We start from the raw sequence: 24,021 nt of genomic DNA, 5'->3' as shown, positions 1-24,021 counted from the left end.
GAACTGTCCACTCAAATAGTGGACACCTGGCAACCCTAGCCGGGGGGGGGGGTGTAGGTCAACGCAGCGGAAAGGGGGCGACGGACGAAGAACACACACGGGACTCCGTATTCTCTTAACCAAAAAGCATCTATTTTTAAACAAACTGCACCAGCAATAAAAAAAAAAAGGGAAAACGAACAGGTTTTGTTAACTGTAAATGGCGGCCCCGCGTGTTCAGGAGGACCGGCTGCTCAAAAGAGGTTTTATCACGAAACATGCGCTGGGAAAAGTTCCCTGATGCCACCGAATCCTACAACGGCATCCAACGTTTAAGAAAAGATTGCCCCAAAGCAAAAATGGGGCTTCCTGGCCCATCACCCCGTCTAGCAATCTCCCCCTGAGGAGTCTCCAGGTGTTAAGGCAGCCGGGGCACCCAGAGCCTCCGGGCTCCAAGGTCCACCAGACGGATCCGACTGGATCCAGAGTGACCCGCTGTCGGCCGGTCCTCAGGTGGATTCTTCCTCCTCTTCCTCCTCCTCCTCCGTCTTCTGACTGTCCTCGGTGGCATCGGAGGATTCATGGAGGAGGACGTATTCCCTGCTGCTGAAGCCAAATTTCAGCACGTCCTTCTCTCTCAGTTCGTAATAGCGTTGAGGCTCGATGCGCTGGTTATTCAGAAAGGTGCCGTTGCCGGAGCCGAGGTCAATGATGTATGGTTTCACCTTCCGACCCGCTGTGCCATCGGGACGGGTATACTCCACCAGCCTTGCAAAAAAAGAAAGAAAAGAAACCCACGCCAGTTAATGCCCAATGATCCAGGAATACAATGTCGGATTCCTTCAGCCTCTCACGTAGCTCTAGAGAGAGAAAGAGAGATCAAAAACACCAGATCCCTTTTCATTCCATAGCTGGAGGCCTTTGTGCCCAGATGGGGAAAAGGCAGTTTATGTCAGTGGATTGAGTGGCTGCACAACTCCCAGCGGCTTACAGTGAAATGAAAGAAAAAAGGCATATGTGCCAGGAACAAACTACAAAAGATATCCAAGACACTAGAGGCTCCTTTAAGCCCAGGTCGTGAGCAGAGCCGCCAGGCTTTCCGAGATTTGTGGAACACGGGGCAAAACCAAACTGTTCAAGATGACATTCCTCAAACGGCAGCTCTTGGGTCTCCCAGCCTGGAGATGGTTTATTATCCTTGTGTAGAAAAATCTCTGGAACTCCTCTAACACTAATCCTTGATGGGCCCTGCCTTCCTCTCCTCTTATAAAGTGGTTTTCTCTTTTCTTAAAGGCTACCCTCTTTTTCCACAAGTAGTCCTTGAGGTTGCAGTCCTAAGGAAGCCATGTGACTAGACTTGCTTTTCTGACATGTTAAGTGAATCACCAGGGTTGCTAAGCAAACCCGATTTTCCACAAATTGTGGTCATGTGACCGTGGGAACCATGACTGGTCGTAAATGGGAGCTGTCTGTCAAGCATCCATTCCAAGGCCACGGTAACTCCAAATGGTCAGGAAATGACTGTTGGTAAGTCAAGGACTATCTGTATTTATCACCGATTCTTCAGCTGCTTTTTAGGCAAGTAGTTTATTCAAGTCTCTCCTAAGCACCATCCTCTCCAGTCAATTCAATTCTCCTCTTCCCTATCTACTAAAAAAAATCCCATTCCATTTCTCGATTACCATGAAGCATTTATTTGTACCCGCCTTTATTTTTACAAATAACTCAAGGTGGAGAACATATCCCAACACACCTTTCTCCTATTTTCCCTACAACTCTGTGAGATGGATTGGGCTGAAAGAGAATGACTGGTCCGAAGTCAGGCAGTGTTAAAGTAATTTTACAGGTAGTCCTCAGTTTATGTCCATTTGTTGAAGGACCATTCAAAATTTCAGTAGCACTGAAAAAATGGACATATAACTGGTCCTCAAAAGTTCTGGCCATCGTGTTCTGTCATACTTTACTTAGTGATGGCAATCCCAGCCCCAATTGCCATCACAGCCTGTTTATTCCTTTCTCCTTTGTACTTTACATTCATTCTGTTACATTATATCATGTCTTCTTTATAAATGAGGGGTCCTTGGTGCTCTCTGAGCTTGTTTTCTTGCAGACCTTTCATTACCCAACTAGGTAACATCATAGTGCTGGTAAGGAGGGCTGTTTGCTGTCAGTTTATATTCTGGTGTCTGTCCTGTCTGGGAGGGGGTGGTCTGAGGGATTCTTTGGTTGGGCTGTTTACTAATGTCTCTGTGGCAGTTTCTTGGTTGGGTTATTGCTTACTTGACTGTTGGTCTGAAGGTGACCTTAGAGCTAATCTAGTGCTGATTGCTGGTGGAGAAGTGCTGGAGTCTTTTTCTCTTTTGGACTGGTTGATATTCTCTTTTGCATACTCTATAGATGTTGTTAATGTCTATGTGTCTATTGATGGCCGATTTGTCAGAGTGCCAGGCTCCTAGAAATTCCCTGGCATTTTTGGATTTGGCCTGGTCTAGGATAGTCACATTTTCCCCATTGAAACTATGGTTAAATCTGTCTATATGTTGTGAAATTAAAGAATTTTCATTATGCCTTCTGACTGCCAGTTGGTGTTCGTGGATGCGTTCTGCCAGTCGTCTGCCTGTTTGTCCTACATAGTGGTTGTTGCAGTCCTTACATTGTATGTTGTAGATGACTCCTGTTTTTTTCTTCTGGGTTTTCGGATTGCTGGATTTTGGGTTTACTTAGGATGTTTTGAAGGGCTTTAGTTGGCTTATGTGCTACGCTGATTCCATGTGGTTGTAGTAGTCTATTTGTAGTTTCTTTATAAAGGCATAAAGAGGCTGCCTTTTTCATGCCCTGTATTTTACGACTGTACTATATTCTGCCTGAACTTTACGCAAGCTTCCTCTAGCTGCAGAGCCTTCTTCTGAAACCAAATACCATTTTTGCATTTTTTTTATACAAAAAACGTTGAACCATCTATGCAATAACTGGAAACAGGTTTTGATAGGAGCAGACTCAAATAACTGTGGATTCCGTTTACCAAATAAGCTATGTGAGCTAGTAACATTAACATTTGATCAGGATGATATGTGTCTTCTTTCCTCTTCTTTCTTTCCTCCATAACCACCCAAGTTCTCCTGTTCTGGAACTCCATTTTTTTTTCTTGCTCCCTGTACTCTATTCTTCAAGACTAATTTTTCTAGGTGCCCATGGCATCCCTTCTCCAAATATTCCAGATTGGCCTTCCCTAATTTAGTGTCAACTATTCACATCAACTCTGGAATCTGTGGTCTTCAAAACAGCTGAAAGACACAAAACTGATGTAGACTGTAAATAAACCAACTGACTTGCAACTTCTTCTCTTGCTTACTCCTCTGCCATCCTTCCCTTTGTTTTGCACCAATACGAATTTGTCAAGAATGTGCACAAGCAATGCCAATCCCTTTCCTGTACATCTAGATAAATTAATAAAGTTTATTCTGACTTCTCTAATTTTCATTCTTGTTCTGTTCACTCTCCTACTAAGTGAGTTTGTATGATGTCCTTAGTAACAGCAGCATGGACATAGCTGTCAATATAGAAAAATTAAACTTTCTCCAGGCACAGGCACAGAGCTCTGTTAGAACCTGCCTACATACTCTGTTCTCTGGCTACTTTACTTTGGCTATCATGGCAGCAGTAACTGCCACCTCTGTCCAGGGGCTTGAGCCCATTGTTGCCCATTACACCTGCCAGACCATCTTCTCTTCTCCTTACACCTGCCTTCTCTTCTACAGACCAAGCAGCAGTTAAGAAGCCTGGACTACCAAAGCAGCCACTGAGAATGCAGAATAACAGGAAAAACATGTTTAGCTTCTGTCCATCTTGGTTGGAAAGGTGATGGCAGTGTAAATGGCATTAAGACCCCTTAATTCATTCATCAGTGGGAGGGAAGAAGGAAGTATAGCAGGCTGGGTGGGAAAACACAAAGGGGCAGCAAGCAGCAGGCTCCAGAGGTCAGAGTCAGTGTGGGAAAGAGACTGTTGCTGCTGCTGCTATTGTTGCTACCACAACAACCTAAATAGGGAGAGAGTAGAATGGGCAGCCAGCTTGTCCAGAGAAAGTCTGCCTGTACAAGCTAAATTTTTGTAGCTCTTGTCAAATTCACTCAAAACCTCCCAGGGAGCTGTGGCCCACAGCTTGAGAAATCTTGCCGTAAACAGCTAATCCCACTCTCCACTTCACTCATCCCCCTGGATCAAGAACTTACCGGTACTGAAAAACAGCATGTTGTTTAGAGCATGAGGGATGGTCAATAGGGATATCAGCAATGCGCCGGTGCCTTCCCAACAGATAAGCACTCTGCCGGTGAATGTACATAACAGGAAGAACCTCGTCGTTCTTGAAGGGATATAAACGCCATCGCTTTTTGGGAATGCGTGCTTCTGGGGGCTCGCTATATTTGATCACAACACCACGAAAAGTATTGGAATCTTCCAAAAGAGCACCAGATAGTTCAAAGCTTGGTTTTTCCTTTTTGCTAGCCTCCTTGTCCGTGTTCTTGTTGCTGGGCCCTCTTCCCTCACTATTTTCTTCGTCTCCACTTGCTTCCATTTGTTGACGATGTTGCCGCCGCCTGTCATTATAGAATTCCCTATCCGCCTGCTGATCCAGGAGATGGCGGCCATCCTGTTCCCTTCCACGGCTCTCGGCCTGTTCCTTAGTGAACTTCCTTCGACCTGAATGATCCCGGTACCTCTCTCTATTGCTTTTTCGTTGCCTGTGTTCAAGCTCTGAGCGCTCTTGGTTCTGCCGCTCTTCATGTCCCCTCCGAGAATGATCCTCCGGCTCCTATAACAGTGGAGGAATAGATAGATACCTACAAGTGGAACTCGGGAACAAAGATAAAAAAACTGTTTTTGGATTCCCAGCTATATTTGATAAGAGTTCACTATTATTCAAATTAGAAGGAGCTGATTAAAATAGGTGGCCGCAAAGCATCGCTAACATTTGAATCACTGAACGACCAAATGTAACCGAATGGTATACCTAACGGCTAAGGCAGTTTTTCTCAACCTTAACAATTTTAAGGCATGTGGACTTCAACTCCCAGAATTCCACAGCCAGCATTGCTGGCTGTGGAATTCTGGGAGTTGAAGTCCACATGCCTCAAAAATTGTCAAGGTTGAGAAACACTGGGCTAAGGGCAGCTGGACAACGGAACCAACCTTCCGGTGGAACCGAGGGCCGCCCAGCGCCAGAACTAGAACCCTGGCACCGAGAGGCTGGGCTGGCGGCTGCGAGGCCCCGACCCGAGATCAGCCGCCTCGCCTACGGCCGGGGCCTCACTGCAGGCAGACCAAGAGCCTCCGGCCTGCCGGCCACGCGGATAGCGGACTCTCCCCCCGCCCACCCCGGGCACCCCGCACCGGCTCCTCCAGCCGCGTACCTGCTTTATCCTGACGCCCGCGTGTCGCGGACTCCGGCTCCGCTTCTCCCGGGCCGGCGGCGACCTGCTCTTTTTGCCCGAGGACCGGCGCCTCTTCCTCGACTGCGACCTTCCAACGACACAAACCCCGTCAGGCACCAAGCCCGGGCCCGCCACCGTCTCCCGCCCGCCCGGGCCGCCCCCGCCCTCGGCGCTCACCTGTCGGCTTCCCGGGGGCTTCCCCGCGGGCTGCGCTTCCGGTGCCTCCGCCGCCGCCGCTCCGACTCCTCCATGGCGCCTCACCGGCTCCCAGTTCCTGGTTTCCACCCTTAGGCCGCCGCCGCCTCCGCACGGCCCGGAAGCGCTCGACCAAGCGCTTCCGCCCTCGCTGGCGTGCCTCGTGACTTGTCAGCGCGACGCGGCCCGTGATTGGCTGAGGCCGGCGAGGACGGTTTCTTGCGTCAAGGCCTTTGTGCGCCTGCGCCTGCTCCCGCCCGCCCCGCCCCCGGCGTCCCCGTGGCCGTGGCAACGGCGGCGCAACTGGCTCGGCGCCGGTCGGGCCTGGAGCAGCCGCCATGATCCCCCCCGCGGACTCCCTCCTGCGCTACGAGACGCCGGTGCTGGTCAGCCGCAACACCGAGAAGCGCTCGCCCAAGGTAGGCGGGGAGAGGGGGGGACGAGGGACCGGGGGCGGAGGGGAGGCGGCCGCCCCCGGGGATTGATCGCTCCGCCGCTCCGCAGGCGCGGCCGCTGAAGGGGACCCCGCAGTTGTCGGTGCCGGCGGGGCCCGTCTCGCCGCCCAAGGGCAAGGCGCCGTCGCCCTCGGTGGACCCCAGCAAGCAGGCCGAGGAGATCCTCAACGCCATCCTGCCGCCGCGGTGAGCCACGCGGGGGAGTGGGGGGGATTGGGGGNGGGGGGCTCACGGGGGGGAGCGGGGCGCCCGAGCAGCGTCTCACCTGCACCTCCCTCTGCAGAGAATGGACGGAGGAGAACCAGCTCTGGGTGCAGCAGGTCTCCAGCACGCCCAGCACGCGCATGGACGTGGTGCACCTGCAGGAGCAGCTGGACCTCAAGCTGCAGCAGCGCCAGGCACGCGAGACCGGCATCTGCCCCGTGCGGCGCGAGCTCTACTCCCAGTGCTTCGGTGAGCGACCACGGAGGGGGGGAGAGGGGAGCCAGGGGAGGGAGGAGGGGGCCGCTGGCGTCGCCTGACTTCCACACACACCCCCGGCCCCCGCAGACGAGCTGATCCGGCAAGTGACCATCAACTGCGCTGAGCGTGGGCTGCTGCTGCTGCGCGTACGGGATGAGATCCGGATGACCATCGCGGCCTACCAGACGCTGTACGAGAGCAGCGTGGCCTTCGGCATGAGGAAGGCCCTGCAGGCCGAGCAGGGCAAATCCGACATGGAAAAGAAGGTAAGGTCAGCCGGAGCTACTCGGCCTCCCGGCAGGTGCCCATCCAGCCCAGGCAGAGTCCAGGCTTAGGCTGCCCCAGCAGAGCAGAGCAAGTGGCAGCCTTGCTTCAAGGCCCCCCATCCGGTATCTTCTCCGTCTCCAGATTGCGGAACTCGAGGATGAGAAGCGGGACTTGGAGAGGCAGGTGAACGAGCAGAAGGCCAAGTGTGAAGCCGTTGAAAAGCGGGAACTGGAAAGGCGACAGGTGGAAGAGAAGAAGCACACCGAGGAGGTCCAGTTCCTGAAACGGACTAATCAGCAGCTCAAGGTTAGGGAAGACACAAACTGAGCCTTCTGGTTTTAATGGGCTGCTGTGCTTAGTGGGAGGAAGGAATCCTGATTGGAGTCACCTTACTCCACCTTCCCGGCACAATACAGGTACTCCTTGACCCGCGACCGCAATTCAGCCCAGAATTGGTTGTTAAGCAGGTCACTGCCTGATCAGACTTGATTTAAATGAATTCGTTTTATTCAGTGTTTTTTGCCATGTAGGACAGAGTTCCCCAACCTTCCCAGCTTGGCAACCCAGAAGGAAAGGGAGCAGTAGGGAAATGTGGAGCATGTGGGGCTCCAGGCACACGCACGACAGCAGCATTAGCATGCATGTGCATGCACAAGTGGGCCATGCACACCCATGGAGCGCGTGCTGGCGCCCACATGCGCAAATGGGGCCGCTAATGCCCACACGGCGCTAGTGAGTGGGGTGGGGCTTGCCAGCTATTCCTGGTGACGGTAGGTTGGGGACCATTGTAGGATGTTGCCAAGTGCCCGAAATTTGATCATGTGACAGGGTGCTGCTGCCATCATAACTTTCAAATCAAGTCATAGATTTTGGCGAGTGCATTGTAACTTCAACCATATGCAACTGGTTGTAAGTTGAGGACTGCCTGGATATGTTTTGTGTCTTAGGATGAATTGGACCTGGCCAATTTACACTCCTTGTGGTGTTGAAGTCTCTGAAAAAAAGCCCACTCAGGATTTTGTTTTTCAAACTTAACAAATATGCTTTCCTTTCTCAGCCAACCCTATCCTGTCGCAGAATGGCCCACGGCTAAAATATTTGACGCAATGTATCTCCTTCATGCCCAGCAGTACCATTGTCTCCCAACAGTTTTGTATCTTTTGGCACAATGCATAAGTCCTGACTGGTTAACTACTTTATTTTAGGCACAGCTGGAAGGCATCATTGCACCGAAGAAGTAAGCTTTCTGTCAGCCCAGTGCAAAAAGTGCCTTGAGGGGGAAAGGAGAACTCGGCTGTAGAGAATTCTTCCTGAAAGAATCCAGAATCTACCTGCATCTAAATTGTTCCACCTCGTCTGAATCAACATACATTCAAATACTGTTCTTGCACATTTAAAAAGAATCTCAACTGGCTTGGGATTTGCTTTTTCAATTCATATTTACTGGAGGTAAATAATAGAGGCGCTTTTTTTAAATTTAAAAAAAAAATTGCCAGTAGTATTTTAGTTCTGTGCAGGACTCTGCCCAATTGCAAAACAAGGGCTGTACAAAATGCATTAAAATTCATCCTGACTCCTGAAACCTGATGTAGTGGTTTAACTGGCGATCATCACGCCTCCTGATCAACTTCTCCTTTACCAGCCATATATGCCAAAAGTAGTAAGAACATTTGCCCTTTCTGCTACTTTGATTTTTACTTTTCACACTGATGGGCAAAGTCTTTTGTAAGGATCCCAACTGGTAACCAACAGTCTCATGTGGTGAATGTTTACTATGTGGATTTATAAAGATAACAATTTCAAAATGTATCTTTATTGATTTATCTTAGGTTGTAAGTCTCTGGCCTCCAGTGTCAACTTTCCTCTTGTTCCTGTTTCTATTTTTGATGTTATGAGTATCATAATATCGAACACCGACTTTCTTTGTGTGCTGCTGCCGCTCTGCTCTTCTCTTCTGCAAAGGCAAAACAAAAGTTTTGGAACAATCCAAGACAATGGACAATGTAATAACTGTAACTTACTATCCCAAAAGAAAATGTTTTTCCCACACATAAGCCCTACTACAATTCTCTTTTTAAAATCCACACTACATGACAACTATGCCACATAAAATGAACACACTTCCCTTGGGCTGCACCTTATGAAAACCGCAGAGAACAACCGATTTACATCCTGCTTTTAGTTTCTGTAGAACTCAAGGTAACCCACGTAATGCTCCTGCCTCCTGTTTTCCCCAGAACAATTCCATAAGATGGTTTGAGCTAAGGAAAAGTGACTGTCCCAAACCCACTCAGCCAGTTTTCACGGCTGACATTTACCTCCTTTGAATTCAGTTTCTTGCAGGCGCTGGAACTCTGCTGTTCCTCTCCCTCTGATATCTTCCTTTTCTTTTTCTCTCTCTGTTTTCCTAAAAGTAGCATGTCAAGAATAGATAGAGACAAATAGAGATAAAGCTCTTCCTGAAGAACGAAACACTGAGCAACATAGAGTTTTCCAGTAAAGGACAAAACTGTTTCAGAATGGGATAGCTGTGCTCCCCTTCCACATAAAATGACAGCTTCCTGGCCCCCCCTTTCTCTGATGGATGACCTTAAATATGTTCAAGAAGCAAAGTAGGTCACTCAAAACTGCATGAGAAAAAGTATTCTCCAGGCTAGGTGTGGTCCTATCTACTGCAGCTTTCTAGGCTACACAGATGCATTTGGGAAGCTCTCCAAAGTGAACAAGAGGGCAACTACACTTTTTCATAGTCATTCTTTAACAACCAGTACTCGGTGCTGGTCAAAATCCATGCAGATTAGTAACAGTTGAGCATTTTGAAAAGAAATTTGTGGAGAACTCTACTATCTGCACTGCAACACAGAATTCTGTGGCATAAGTGCGTCAAGTGGAATGAAGCCAGCACTGGCCCTTTATAAGAACAAAGTTATAAAATGTGCACAGGATGCAGATATTGCTGAAGGAGCCACCATACCTCTAGTCTTCTGAGTTTCAACAGCCACTGAATCCAACTCTGATTTTGCAAATATTTTTTCATTCAGCCCCTTGGGGATTCTAGGTAGGAGAACAAGCAAATAGTTAAGACTCTACCTAAATCTGATTCCCCCATTCCACTAGCACAGGGGTCCTCAACCTTGGCTACTTTAAGACTTGTGGACTTCAACTCCCAGAATTCCTCAGCCAGCTTTCTGGAAGTTGAAGTCCACAAGTCTTGTGACCAAGGTTGAGGACCCCTGCTCTAGCAGTTGTACAGCCTTAAGTTTAATAGGACAGCCTAATTCTCTTATCATCATCATAAGTTGAAAAAATACAATGTAGAATATATGCTTTAGAAATAAGCAGCTGGGGACACAGCCAAGAAAACCAACAGATGGATCACTGAAGAAATAAACCCAGTATTCTCAATGTACAAATGACAAGTCTCAAATTATCTCATTTCGGGCACATGGAAAGACCTGACTCTGGAGAAGGCTGTATAGGCAGTCCTTGCTTAACGACTGCTAACAGTTTAGCAACAGTTCAGTTACAACAGCAATGAAAAAGTACCGTAACTTTACAATAAGTCATTGCACTTAGGACTGTTGCAGCATCTCTGTGGTTACGTGACTGAAATGTGGGTGCTTCACAACCAACAGATATTTATGACTGTTGCAGCATCCGGCAGTCAGGTGCTCACCATCTGCATGATTTACAGCCAGCTTCAAAAAAAAAAAAAAGCCAACGGAGAAACTGGCAGTAAAATTGCAAGTCACAGACCTGTGATGTCTCACTTAACGACTGCAGTGGGAGTGACGTGGTCCCTGCACAGACCAAAACAGCCCCTTTTGTTTCATGCAAGGGGGCAGAGAACTCAAATGTGCATCTTTCAACCCCCTGAAGACCACTCATCCGTGCACAGAAACAGATGGTGCCTGGAATTTAATTATGAACTGGGTGCTGCAACCGATGCTGGAAAGAAAGGGTTGAGGATTGGTCAGTCTTGAGTTACAGTGATGAGTGGGTGTCTTAGGCCCTTCTTTCTGCCCAATCAGATGAACCAAGACAGTCAGATGCCTTACCTTATTGCTGAAAATCTCCTGGCCTTTGCCTTATCCAGGAATCTCTTGTACTTGGCAATCTTCTCGTCCAGGGACCTAAGTACTACCTTTGGATCTTCTCTGGGGCTAGCCTCACAAGTTGGCCTCCCATGTGGTGAACTCTGCTCTTTCTCTTCTTCCTCTTCCTCCGAACCACTGTCTGTTTCACCGACACCCAGTATATTCACAGGAACTAGATCCTCTTCCAAGAATTGAGAGGTCACTGTGATCTTCTCGTAGTTTTGTGGCACTGGAGGCAAAGGCCATTTTGGGGCCACGCTGGAGCACTCATCACTCCCAGCCTGTCCTTCATGTTCTTCTCTCATCCCCGAGTTCTCACTGTGACTCAGGCCTGTCGTCACATCTGAGGCAGCATCTGCGGGCTGAGAAATTAAGCAATGGAAGTCTCTCTGCAAGCCAGGTTACTCGTCCATCCCCGCCCTTCACTTTGCCATTGGCTTGTTCAACTCCAAATGATTTGGGCACCATTTCCCACTTGGGAAGGCCTTCAGTAAGGCTCACAGGATCCTGACCTGACCTGTGCCAGTCAGAACCCAGATTCGTGAGAAAGGATAGTCAAGTACACCAATCCCTTTATGAGCAACCATCAAATCCTCCCATCTTCCTGAAAAGAAGATAGGGATGGCTCAGTTGCCCTTTTTTTCTGACAACAGAATATATATAGAGAAGGAAGACAATTACAGATAGTCCTTGACTTATGGCAGCTGAGCCCAAACTTTCAATTACTAAGCAAGACAGTTAAATTCAGTTTTGTCCCATTTTATGACCTTTCTTGGCAACGTTAAGTGAATCACTGCAGTTGTTAAGTTAGTAACACCATTGTTAAGTGAATCTGGCTTTGCTTCTCGGAAGATCACAAGTAGGGACACTGCAACTGTCATAAATATGAGTCAGTTGCCGAACGTCCGAATTTTGATCACATGGCCAGACTGCAACAGCCATGTGACAGTCAGTCATGAATCTCTTTTTTCAGTGCTGTTGTACCTTTGAATGGTCACTAATGAATGACTGTAAGTCAAGGACTACTTATACACTGAAATTGGTTGTTCTGAATTACTCCCACAAGTAGTTTATAATTACAACAATGGTACAAAACCCTTTTAAGTGTGGGTGATTTTTATCCAAGTAAGGTGGGCCCTCCTTGCCTTGTGTGAAAAAGTTGGAGGAGACTTAAAGGCACAGAAAAGGCTCATCTCGTTGTCTGCCCTCTTACGGCCAGACCAGGAGTAAGCAACCTTGGCTCTTTTATGACTCGTGGACTTCATCTCCCAGAATTCCTGAGCCAGCCATGCTGAGGGGAAAGGGAGAGGTTTCCAAGCTGAGCCAGGCTGGCTCAGGAATTCTGGGAGTTGAAGTCCACGAGTCCTAAAAGAACCAAGGTTGCCTACCCCTGGGCCAGACAGACACAGTGAATGTTCATGGGGACCCAGGAAGATGCCCCCTTACAAGGGGAGGAACACTTCTATTATTTCAAGTTCTTGCCTTCAAAACCAGCCCGTTCTCAGTCCTGCTGAAATACTGTTTGATTGCTAACTCCTGCTCTTGTATTTGCTCCTGAGAGGAGCCATTCCTCCTTCCTCTCTTTGAAAAGGAACACACAAGCTATTCTGGCAGCCCTTACCGGAGAGTCCTGTTCCACGTTGGGAGGCTTCACGAAGAACGGGATGCGGCCTCTCTGCCAGTCATTCAGCACCATCCGACTGGCCGTGTGCAGGTCAGGCTCTCCGCCCTGCAAAGGCAGAAGGGCCAGCAGTCACAACTGAAGAAGGGGAGAGAGGAGATCCAAGAGAACAGCCTGATGGTGAAGGGGCCTGGGGCCGTGACACCGGGCAGGATGCGTGCAGAGGGAGGGGGGAATTATGGGCTGGATTCATACCCTACCTCCTCAAACTACCCCACTGTGTACTCTGATGGCCCGGTTCATCCAATATGCAAAGGCAAAGGCAAGCTCCCCAAATTACCACGAAGCCCATTTCAGCCTCCTAGGGCAGGGGTAGGCAACCTTGGCTCTTTTATGACTCGTGGACTTCAACTCCCAGAATTCCTGAGCCAGCATGGCTCAGCTTGGAAACCTCTGCCTTTCCCCTCAGCATGGCTGGCTCAGGAATTCTGGGAGTTGAAGTCCACCAGTCATAAAAGAGCCAAGGTTGCCTACCCCTGCCCTAGAGCAAGCCATGAGCAACCAAGTCATCATCCCCCTTGTAGCATAATCAACTTTTCTCTCTTATCCCCTCTGGCTGTTCCCAGAAGGGTCCTCCGGAGCAGGTCCTCCTTCAGGAAACGTCTCGCTTGCTGAGCAAACGTCCGCACGAAGGGCTCCAAATTCCTTTCTCTTGAATCAAACAGCTATTCAGCACTCATAAGACCAGATTCACCTTCAGCAACTTCCCAGTCTGGAATGCTAGCTTCTTCAGGAAATCCTCCGCGTTTTCCCAGGACTCTATTTTATATGTCTTCCTGATGTATTCCGGCTTGGCTCTGTCCAGCACGGTAGCAATGTGGTCTTCCGGACACTTGATTTTTTCTACCTGAACCTGGAAATTACAGAAAAAACTCCTAGCTTTTACCAAAGGCACAGATTTCCACACATACATCTCCAACGGCTACGAAGAAAATACAGTTGGAAGGGACCTTGGAGGCCTTCTAGTCCAACCCCCTGCTCAAGCAGGAGATCCTATACCATTCTGGACAAATCATTGTCCAATCTCTTCCTGAAAACCTCCAGCAATGGAGCGTCCACAGAGGCTGCCCTTTGCACTCATTAATTCTTCTCACTGTCAGGAAACTTCTGCTTAGTTCTAGGAAGGATCTCTCTTTAATGACCTTTCATCCATTAGCTCTTTCCCTGCCTCAGGTGCTTTGGAGAATAAGCCAATCCCCTCGTCTGCAGCAGCACCTCATGTCCTGGAAGACTGCTGCCATGTCACCACTAGTCTTTCTCTTCATTAGGCTAGACCAGGGATTAGGCAACCTTGGCTCTTTTATGACTCGTGGACTTCAACTCCCAGAATTCCTGAGCCAGCATGGCTGGCTCAGGAATTCTGGGAGTTGAAGTCCACGAGTCATAAAAGAGCCAAGGTTGCCTACCCCTGGGCTAGACATACCCAGTTCCTGGAGCCATTCATCATACGCTTTGGCCTCCAGTCCCTCAATCATCTTTGTTGCTCTTCACTGCACTCATTCTTTTCGTATCATGGTGACCAAAAGGGGAGGCAGTGCAGTACAAAGCCTCCATTAGTCCTTCATGTGATCTAGATACTATCCCTCTGTTGATGCAGCCAAGGACTGCATTGCCCTTTCTAGCCGCTGCAGCACACTGCAAGCTCATAATAATAATAATAATAATAATAATAATAATAATAATAATAATAATAATAATAATAATAATAATAATAATAATAATAATAATAATAATAATAATTTAATTTATATACCGCCCTTCTCCCGCAGGACTCAGGGCGGTGCACAGCATATTAAAAACAAGTACAGATACAGAATACAAAAAATATATAAACCCCTATAAAACCAAATTAAAAACCAAATATTAGAAGCTGTATTTCCAATTAAAATTATTCTTAAAATCATCCCTAAGTAAAATCCTCCCTAGGTCAGGCCCGCTTGCTGGAAAAGCCATGTCTTGAGGGCGCGGCGGAAAGTAAGGAGATCCGGAATCGTCCGGATCTCGGGGGGTAGTTCGTTCCAGAGGGTGGGGGCACCCACAGAGAAGGCCCTCCCCCTGGGGGTCGCCGGCCGACACTGTTTGGCCGACGGCACCCTGAGGAGACCCACTCTGTGGGAGCGTACCGGTCTATGGGAGGAAATCTGTGGCAGAAGGCGGTCTCGGAGGTAACCAGGTCCGATGCCATGGAGCGTTTTAAAGCACCATTGATTGTGGAATTTCGCGTGAGCCTTCTGGTGACCATTGGTCACGTCGAGCGCGTCCTCGCCACAATGTAGGGAGCGACGAGTCCCTCCCAACACCGCCCGCGCGGCCGCATTCTGGACCAGTTGAAGTCTCCGGGTGCTCCTCAAAGGGAGCCCCATGTAGAGAGCATTACAGTAGTCCAGGCGGGAGGTGAGAGCTTGAGTGACTGTGCGCAAAGCGTCCCGGTCCAGAAAAGGACGCAACTGGTAGATCAGGCGGACCTGATAGAACGCCCCCCTGGTCACGGCCGACAAATGAGCAGCTGCGAGTGGCCGCAGAAGAAGTGGGCCGGCGAGGCAAGGCAGGTGTTGGGGCATAGGAGGCCTGGCTGCAACTGTCCTAAGTGGGTGCGGGGTGCGTGGGACAGCTCCACCCTCCCATCCCCACCCTAGCTTGATTTTTACCCGTGTGCCTCGCCCCATTTTGCGCAACCAGGTGCAATGGAGTGGGCAGGATCTTAAGTAGGGCTTATTTTGGGGGTAGGGCTTATACTGGGCACACGTGTACAAATCAAGCTAGGTCATATTTTCGAGGTAGGTCTTATTTTAGGGGAAACACGGTTAAGTAAGGCTGGCCAAGTCAGAGTAAGGCCGAAAAAAACTCCCCCGATGTCTCCCTTGATACATACCACTCCTTTCAGTACAATATCCGTTTCCGAGTCTCCTGAGGGGTGCACCACACCTGGGCAGTCGATGAGGAAAATACGGCGCATTAAAGTGATGTACTGCCACACCTGCAGAGGAAAAAGTAAAGCCAGGCTGTCTTTTATTTCAGAAGGAACAGAACACACGGCGGCAGCTCTTGAGATTGTCCAAGGATGTAAACATCAAGAACTTCATGGCCAGGAGACAGGTGAGTAGCCCTTTAATGTCCTCGCCTCACCTGCTATTTCTTTGGAAAGGCTATTTCGCAAGCATGCTAGACAGCAGGGCATACAATAAATCCAAGCCTGTTTTGCTTGTCCCTAAAGGCAGCTTTTCTACTGTTCACACACATCAGCAAAGCTCAGAACCACATTTAAATGGCGAGGAAGGGGTTTTTTTTCCAGTAAGGACATTTCAGTGAATTTCTGTAGCTGTCTAATCAGCTGAGCATGTTGACACAAAGATTCTCACTCCACATCAGGGGTCTTCAAACTTGGCCCTTTGATGACTTGTGGACTTCAACTCCCAGAATTCCTCAGAGGCTGAGGAATTCTGGGAGTTGAAGTCAACAAGTCATCAAAGGGCCAAGTTTGAAGACCCCTGCTCTACATGCTAGTTCCAACATGGCCATTTTGAGTTCTTTCGGCCATCTGATAAAAGTTTTGTTCAGCCTCTCCTCTCCAAGTTATCAGGTATTTGTCACATCTGGAAAAATAAAGACCTTAAGTACAGAGGATGCTGAACTACCCATCAGGCACTTTCACTCCAGCCCTGCAATCCTAGAAGTGAGAACACGCTTCGCACTGATGCAGAAGACCTTGCCTTCTGGCAGAGGAAGACCTCTCAACCACAATGGCCACATTTTAATCCTGAATCTGTGGAGAAGCTTGCCTTGGTTTCACCAGCAATGGGAGCCACGTTGCAGACTTTCTTGGAGCGGAGCGTGTTGATTACGGAGCTCTTCCCCACATTAGGGTATCCAATGAAGCCCACGCTGATCTGCTTCTTATCGACATGTAGCTGTTAAGGGACAACACAGAGAGAATGAGGCAGGCTGAAGGTGAACGTCCTAAGAAATAGAGCAAGATGTTTTGTACCAGCCGTTGGCTTTTTTGGCAGCCGCAGCACACGGCTGGCTCATATTGAAGTGACGGGCCACCTAACACAGAATTCTTCAGGATGCTCAAGGGAAGCACAAAGATGCCTTGGTAAGGCCACACTTGGAATACTGCATCCAGTTTTGGTCACCAGGATGTAAAAAAGATGTTGAGACTCTAGAATGAGTGCAGAGAAGAGCAACAAAGATGATTAGGGAACTGAAGACTAAAGCATATAAGGAAAGGCTGCTGGAACTAGGTATGTCTAGTTTAACGAAGAGAAGGACGAGGGGGGACATGATAGCAGTGTTCCAATATCTCAGGGGCTGCCACAAAGAAGAGGGAGTCAAGCTATTCTCCAAAGCGCCTGAAGGCAGGACAAGAAGCAATGGGTGGAAACTAACCAAAGAGAGAAGCAACCTAGAACTAAGGAGAAACTTCCTGACAGAACAATTAACCAGTGGAACATCCTGCCTCCAGAAGCGGTGAATGCTCCAACACTGGAAGTTTTTAAGAAGAGACTGGACAGCCATTTGTCCAAAATGGTATAGGGTTTCCTGCCTGAGCAGGGGGTTGGACTAGATGACCTCCGAGGTCCCTTCCAACATCATCATCATCATCATCATCATCATCATCATCATCATCATCATCATCATTATTATTATTATTATTATTATTATTATTATTAATTTATTATTGTTATTGTTGTTTGTTGTTGTTATTATTATTATTAATTATTATTAATTATTATTATTATTACTATACCTTCCCAAACTGCCGCAAGAGCTGAATGAAAGCACCTTTTCCAAAAGGGTTGGTGAGGCTGGCATGAAAAGCCAAGGTCGGATACTCCTGAGACAGAACTGCCACCCAGCGTCTCTGGAAGAAACAAACCAAGTCTCCATGCCCAGCAGCCCCTCCATCCCATGCAGGCCAGCAGCTTAAGGAGGAAGTTGCCAGCTGACAGGTTCTGGACCTCGCCCTCCCCCCCCCAACCATTCCCAAAGTGCACATCCAAGCAGTTGCAAAAAGTCATTTCTGATTTAAACCTCTCCCAGCTTCATTCCTGACATTTACCGAGTTCATGTGCAAGATGGTCTCTCTCTGCACTGGGGACAAGCCCCAAAGCAGCAGCTTTTTCTTGTAGCCCACCTCATTTCCCGAGGGACCTACCGTCACCCAGGTGGGCACCAGATCACATTTGTTCAGAACAAAAATGAGATGCTTCCAGGGCTTCTCCTTCTTCAGGTAAGCCTCCACGTGAGGGGAACGGGTCCCCATGGGATCTCTGGTATCCAAGACTTGCACAATGACATCTGATGAATCGATCACCTGGCAGTTCCGAGACAAAGTGAGAGATTTAGTGGCTTGGGGAAGCATCCAGGAGGATTTCCCTGTTTTAACTCTTCACCATAATCAAGTTCAAGCATTTCAAACTACGCAGTTGAGCAGAATTGAACACATCAAACTCCAGGCCTACTTTAACTTTAACGTGGACGAAACTCAATGCTTTTGGTCTAGAGGTTAGGGAACCAGGCTAGAAACCAGGAAACGGTACGTCCCAGTTCTGCCTTAGGCGTGAAAGCCAGCTGGGCAATTTTGGGCCAGTCACTCTCTCTCAGCCCAATCCCACCTCACAGGGGAAGATGGGAGGAAGAACAAGTATTATGCATGCTTGCCACCTTGAGTTATTTATACAATAAAGGAGTGATAAAAATAATAAAAAGGCAAGCAAGCTAGTCCAGGACACCATGTAGGAACAGCTTTCCCATGCCTCAGTCAGAAACGTTTGCGAGAACACAGTTACACAGCCACAACCCCCCTTTCGTATACCTTGTAAAGTTCTCCCCAGATCCGCTTAGACTGTCCTTTTTTGTAGATTTCCTCTTGCGCTTCCACCCTGAAAAAGGGAACCAGAAGACTCAGCCACACAAAAGCACAACCAGACAGTATGTCAACAGATGACTAGACAGCAGATTCCTCTTTCTCTGGAAGAAAGAATGACCTCTCCTTACAATAGATTTGTGCGCCCAACGTATTGTCTCTTCTTCTTCCCATACAATTCTCTTTCACCAGCTGAACCATCCACACAGCAGCTGCTGTGGCGGCTTCTCTCTTGGTGCCCTATTTATCTTTTTCACGAATAAAAGGGCATTCATTTATTTGAAAGTTTTATTCATTTTAAATGCCAAGTCTCAAAGAGCAGACCCATTGCCGGGGTCCCTTCTGTTGGTTCTATGTTAAAACCGTGTTAGTCGTAATGATTCCGGATCTCCTTACTTTCCGCCGCGCCCTCAAGACATGGCTTTTTCAGCAAGCGGGCCTGACCTAGGGAGGATTTTAGGTAGGGATAATTTTAATTCATAAAATTAGTCTTTGTGTCGACCATTATAAACCAAAATTAAGCCGAAAATAGCCCCAAATAAAAAACATAAAAACATAAAAACATAAAACATAAATTTGTATTTTGTATATATTATTTGTTTTTAATATGCTGTGAACCGCCCTGAGTCCTATGGGAGAAGGGCGGTATACAAATTAAAATAATAATAATAATAAAAAATAATAATAATAATAATAATCAAGTAAAACAAGCATTTGCAGGCAATAACAAAGCTGTCTGGCAGATGAAATATCGCTGCACCTGGAAGGGCAGAGAATATGGCAAGTCCCCTGGACAGAATGGGAAAAAATCAAATTGGGTGGAAACAGAATTAATATCTATCTGGAAAAATAAAAGTCGGAAACTCCAGCCAAAGAAGTCACAGTGGCCAATGTGATGCGTTTAACACAAGGCCAAAAAATCACTCAGGTGCTCCTAATAACTTCACGTAGCTGGAGAATTTAAGTGATTAGGGATTCGGGTGGACCCTGCTGGTTTAGGGAAGAACCCAGCAACCCCAACCCCATAAGGGTACATAACAACCCTCCAACTTCAGGGGGAAAATGCATCACCCTGCACCCCCACACACACCAAACCGTATTTCTAGGGGCCAGTTCCAATAATGTACCTGACTCCAGTATCCTCTGTCACCAGATCCCGGTCTTTGTCTTGGCTGTAGTTGCTGGCCTCGGCTATGGCATTTTCTACCAGAGACTCCATATCACTTGCCAGGAGATTTGGTCGCTTCCGCTGTGATTTTGGACCAAAGGTTGTTTCAAAGGTTTCTGTATCAAGAAGGTGGACTTTGGAATTCTAAAAGAAGAAAGAAGGCCCATCTCCGTCATCCTGGCTCAGAACAAGCTGCTCAGGCTCAGCTGGGCCCCACCAAGAATTACCCCCCCCCCGAGCTTTCCCCAGAGAAAAGCTACAGGGCCACAGCAACACCACTCCTGACACAAAGCGGGCTTGGCTAGCCAGAGTGTAAACGTCCTTCTACTGTGATTGAAGTTACAAGGATGAAGATACCGCTGTTCTTTGCTGACTGCTTTGTTTCAGCCACGGATTTCTCTCTCTCTCCCTCCCTCCCAACCTTCTTCACCCACACACAGTGGTAACACCTGGGTCAACAGGACAAGCGTACCACTCACATGAGGTTTAATCCGGTCGTGGAGCAGAGACAGGGGCAACCTGCTTTGTTTCATGACCACTCGATAAGGATCCTTCATCACCGTCTTCATCTCCTCCTGGAATTTCTGGAGAGAGGACTGCTTGATCACACGCGTGTTTCCTACATAGGGAGGATGTTCCAATTGTTGGTGCCTGACGTAGCTTGGATTGACAGGACGCAGGGAACAACACGGCACTTGCACCAGCAGCCCTCTCGGTCTCTGATTCAAACCCAAGCGCAGAATCCCCCCAAACTGCCCCCGTCACAGCAGGCTTACCAAACCACTTGATGTTGGGTTCCACGCGGGCTATGGTGCCTGATGCCACTGTGGACTGGAACTCAAGTGGTCGGACCAGTTGCCCACGATTGTTCCTGTATAAATAAGAGCAACATGGGAGCCTTGACAGTAACTGGCTTTCTTACAATCTTCAGCTTAAAGCGGCAGCTCTGTAAGAGAGCCCCCTTCGCACAAACAAGGTCCTGGCCCTCTCTGGGTAAAGCTGACAGAAGTAACGATCCACCAGCAAAGACATCACGGAACCAGATGGCCTACCCCTGGGTTAGACATACCCAGCTCTCTCAACAGTTTGTCAAATGAAAAGTTAGGCATACCAAATTCTCGCAACTGTTTAGTCTCAAGACCCCTGATCATCTGACGGAGAGAAGAATGAGGAGTAAATAACACTTCCTGTTTTGAGACTTCCCCCCCTCTCTTTTGATGATAATTAAAACGTCAGGAAGTTCTAGTTTGTTGCTGTTACCCTAAACCAGGGGTAGGCAACCTTGGCTCTTTTATGACTGGTGGACTTCAACTCCCAGAATTCCTGAGCCAGCCATGCCAGATTCACCTCACCCTCAACTTACTAACAACCTCAGTGATTCACTGAACAACGGTGGCAAGAAAGGTCGTAAAATGGGGGAAGACCCACTTGACGAATGTCTCGCTTAGCAACCGAAACGTTGGGCTCAATTGTGGTCGTAGGTCGAGGACTACCCTGTATTTGCTGGATTACCAGCCGGTCCACCTGTTAACGACACCGGGCACCCGAAAGACGGGCCGGCGGTCTCCGCCTGTGCCTTTTTTTTAGCTTGCTGGGTAGGAAGAAACCGGATTCCTTTGATCCTTTCTGGACCCGAGGCCTAGCCCCACCCCGTCTGCCCAGGGCGGAGGGCTGGCAGCAGCGCCCGAGCGCTCCGGCCTTCCCACGCGGCCTTTCCACTCACCGGCGCTCCCGCTGCCGGTACATGTTGAGGCGGCGGATGGTGGCGCGGTCCCGCATGTTGTGGCCTCCGGCGCCGACCGGTCGATCTGCGGGGACAAAACGGAGGATCAGCGCCCGCCGCCCGGCAGACCCCGCGCCCGCCGCCCCCACCCACCCGACGGCGGCTCCGCTTACCCGGGTTGCTGCTGGAGCGCGACGGGTTGAAGCTGGCGCGGCGGCGGCCCTGGAAGTGCGGCTTCCCCATGGCGGCGGCGGCGGATCCGAAGTGCCAGAGCAGCCGGCAACGACTTCCGGAAGAGGCCAGGCGCGCTTCCGGCTGCCGCGAGCAAGACGCCTCGCCCGCCCGCGTGACGTCACGCCGCGTCACGAGGAGGCTGTAGGCGCCCGCGGGCGACCAGAGGCAGCTGGGGGCGAAGCGGCCTCAGTCGATTAATTACAGAATAAGAGACTAACAGAGTTGGAAAGGGGCCTTGGAGGTGGTCTAGACTCTAGTCCAACCCCTTGCTCAGGCCGGAAGCCCTGTACCAGGGGTAGGCAACCTTTGGCTCTTTTATGACCCGTGGACTTCAACTCCCAGAATTCCTGAGCCAGCCATGCTTTTTTGCTTGCAAACTGCTCAGACTCACTTTTATAAATATCATCAATCCATCAAAATAATCCACTCAGCTACTGTGTAAAATCCATTTCAACATCTTCCTTATGTAGCCACCCAGATATCTCCCTCTGAAAAACTTGGGAGAAACTGTTCCACATTGTAACAGTTTTAACATTTCATGCATCTTTTGGGACCTATTGGGGGGATACATACTGTATATTTAGTGAAGATCTGCTACACATATATTCAAATATATTACTGCTGATCAAATGACCATATTAAATTCACTTACTAAAAAAAAGCAAAAGGATCAGGAATTGCACTGTAAATTAAGTTTCTATCTGCTCAAATATCCATAATTTGGTGCAAATCAAATATTTGAGTCAAAAATGGCTTTACCTGCATGCCAACTACAGGGCACCAATACAATAAGAATTCCTGATACACCTTTCTGCAAAGGCGATGGCATGCTTACTGTCTAGTGTTTATACATTCAAAATAAGAAAAAAATGGCAGGTGCAAAATTGTGCACACTTCTGCAAGACACTGATCTGAAACATAAGTCCAAATCAACCATAAAGCACTTACAGGAAGCAAGGAAAGAAAGAAATTTTTTTTTTGAAGTGTCCTTTACTCTCCAGACTTGAATTAAAAAAACCTCTCTCTTTTTAATGACCCTGTAATCCCTTCATTTTGGTGTAATTGGGGTGATTGGATGGAGCTGAGTGTTTACTGGCCAGATGCCCTTCCTGAGGCCACATGGTGTTTGCAGCAGATATTTTTTCTTTGCGCCCTAAGAAGGAAACATCTACCGTTACTTAGGATCGAACTCTCAATCTTCTGAATGGGAGTTGAACTCCTTCACTAGGCTACCACACTACTCTTATTTCCACTTATCTTATCACCAGACTTGAATATTGCCCAAAAAAACCTGTGGGGACATCTCAAATACACATTGCATGCAAGAGCTAACAATAATAATACTGAATTAAAAGAGTTCTATAAAGAAGAGTGGGAAAAATAACTAAAAGAAAGGATACTTTCTAAGCTGATTAAGTGAGGTGTTTGAAAGATGCAGTTTCCACCAAAGGAGGTATTCCAAAGTAATGTCTGAAAGTGTTTCCCAGAAAAATTACATTACTGTTTTGGTAAAAATAGGTGCTTGGTTTTGTTTACAACAAGTTGAAAGGAAACACGACTAAGCAGAAGGCAGAATTTCTGCAAGGTATTAATTAGGACCTGCAACCGCCACTAACAACAACAATCTGGTAAATTATTTCATCACAATGTGTGTGATTTTGCAACTTCCCACTGGACACAAATAAATACATTTTACTTGTATTTAATTCAGAGAAGAAACACTTATCGAGATAAAAGATATTTATTAATATCTTATCCCATCCACACATGACCCTCTGGCAGAATACAATCACCTGTGAAGAGTATTAAACCATCTGTTAAGTCTTTAACAAACTCAAATTGATATTTTGAGTAAAGAATGGAGTCTGAGGCGCTGGAACAGCTCTCATTAAGAAAATGGCATTTACATGCCAAAACACAGACAACCTACAGGAAGATTCACAGAAAATATTTCATCACACGGAAAGTGTTCCTATGAAAGGAAGTTTCACATGTTGTTAAAAACGAGCAAAATTGTTTGCAAATTCCAGCAACCAAAACCCATCCTGTTCCATTCTTGTCAAAGCCAAACCTATTTTTTTAAAAAATAAAACGACCCTCTATGCGATCATGCGGCTTCAAGAATGAAATATCGAATGAAATATCGAACGAATGCTAGCCAAACTAGCCATGGCGGGGTGGAAGGGAATCACTTGGGGAGAGGGTAAAGATTTCTCCTGATCAGTCCTGTCCCAGTCTAGCGGATGATCTTCATCTCCGTTTCCTAGCCGAGGGAGCCAGCGCTGCCCGAAGACGCTTCAAAAACTAGCGTAACGATGCGTGCAGGAACTGAGTGTCACCAAAGGCTTGAGAAGAGCCCAAGACATTTCAAAGAGTTCTGACGACAGTTAGAGCCAGAAAAGCAGATAAGCGCTTTCATTCCATGGGTTTGTTAAGGAGAGGTCACAGGATATATTACTT

The 24,021-nt window shown here is 48.0% G+C and overlaps 3 protein-coding genes across 3 annotated transcripts; 1 reads left to right on the top strand and 2 right to left on the bottom strand.

Moving 5' to 3' along the window:
• Positions 1-112: 112 nt before the first annotated feature.
• On the bottom strand, positions 113-5,661 carry SNIP1 (Smad nuclear interacting protein 1). Its single transcript, XM_015811622.1, has 4 exons — positions 5,588-5,661; positions 5,390-5,498; positions 4,211-4,791; positions 113-747 (listed from the first exon to the last, which is right to left on the bottom strand). The coding sequence occupies exons 1-4, from the start codon at positions 5,659-5,661 to the stop codon at positions 489-491; spliced, it is 1,023 nt and encodes a 340-aa protein (XP_015667108.1). The 3' UTR covers positions 113-488.
• A 282-nt stretch (positions 5,662-5,943) lies between these two features.
• On the top strand, positions 5,944-8,598 carry DNALI1 (dynein axonemal light intermediate chain 1). The gene is made up of 6 exons (XM_015811639.1): positions 5,944-6,024; positions 6,110-6,246; positions 6,344-6,513; positions 6,610-6,788; positions 6,931-7,095; positions 7,995-8,598. Exons 1-6 carry the CDS (start codon positions 5,944-5,946, stop codon positions 8,028-8,030), a joined length of 768 nt encoding a protein of 255 aa, XP_015667125.1. The 3' UTR covers positions 8,031-8,598.
• Positions 8,584-21,570, bottom strand: GNL2 (G protein nucleolar 2). Its single transcript, XM_015811638.1, has 16 exons — positions 21,501-21,570; positions 21,328-21,412; positions 20,381-20,475; positions 20,084-20,223; positions 19,564-19,748; positions 18,386-18,452; positions 17,726-17,884; positions 17,318-17,431; positions 16,347-16,475; positions 15,440-15,544; positions 13,262-13,420; positions 12,508-12,615; positions 10,848-11,248; positions 9,764-9,843; positions 9,108-9,196; positions 8,584-8,743 (listed from the first exon to the last, which is right to left on the bottom strand). Exons 1-16 carry the CDS (start codon positions 21,568-21,570, stop codon positions 8,615-8,617), a joined length of 2,115 nt encoding a protein of 704 aa, XP_015667124.1. The 3' UTR covers positions 8,584-8,614.
• Positions 21,571-24,021: the final 2,451 nt, after the last annotated feature.

This window comes from Protobothrops mucrosquamatus, unplaced genomic scaffold (assembly GCF_001527695.2).
Source record: "Protobothrops mucrosquamatus isolate PMUCROS unplaced genomic scaffold, P.Mucros_1.0 scaffold46, whole genome shotgun sequence".
Classification (NCBI taxonomy): domain Eukaryota; kingdom Metazoa; phylum Chordata; class Lepidosauria; order Squamata; family Viperidae; genus Protobothrops; species Protobothrops mucrosquamatus.
The sequence above is the reverse complement of the archived record's forward strand: the minus strand, read 5'-3'. Positions and strand labels throughout refer to the sequence as shown.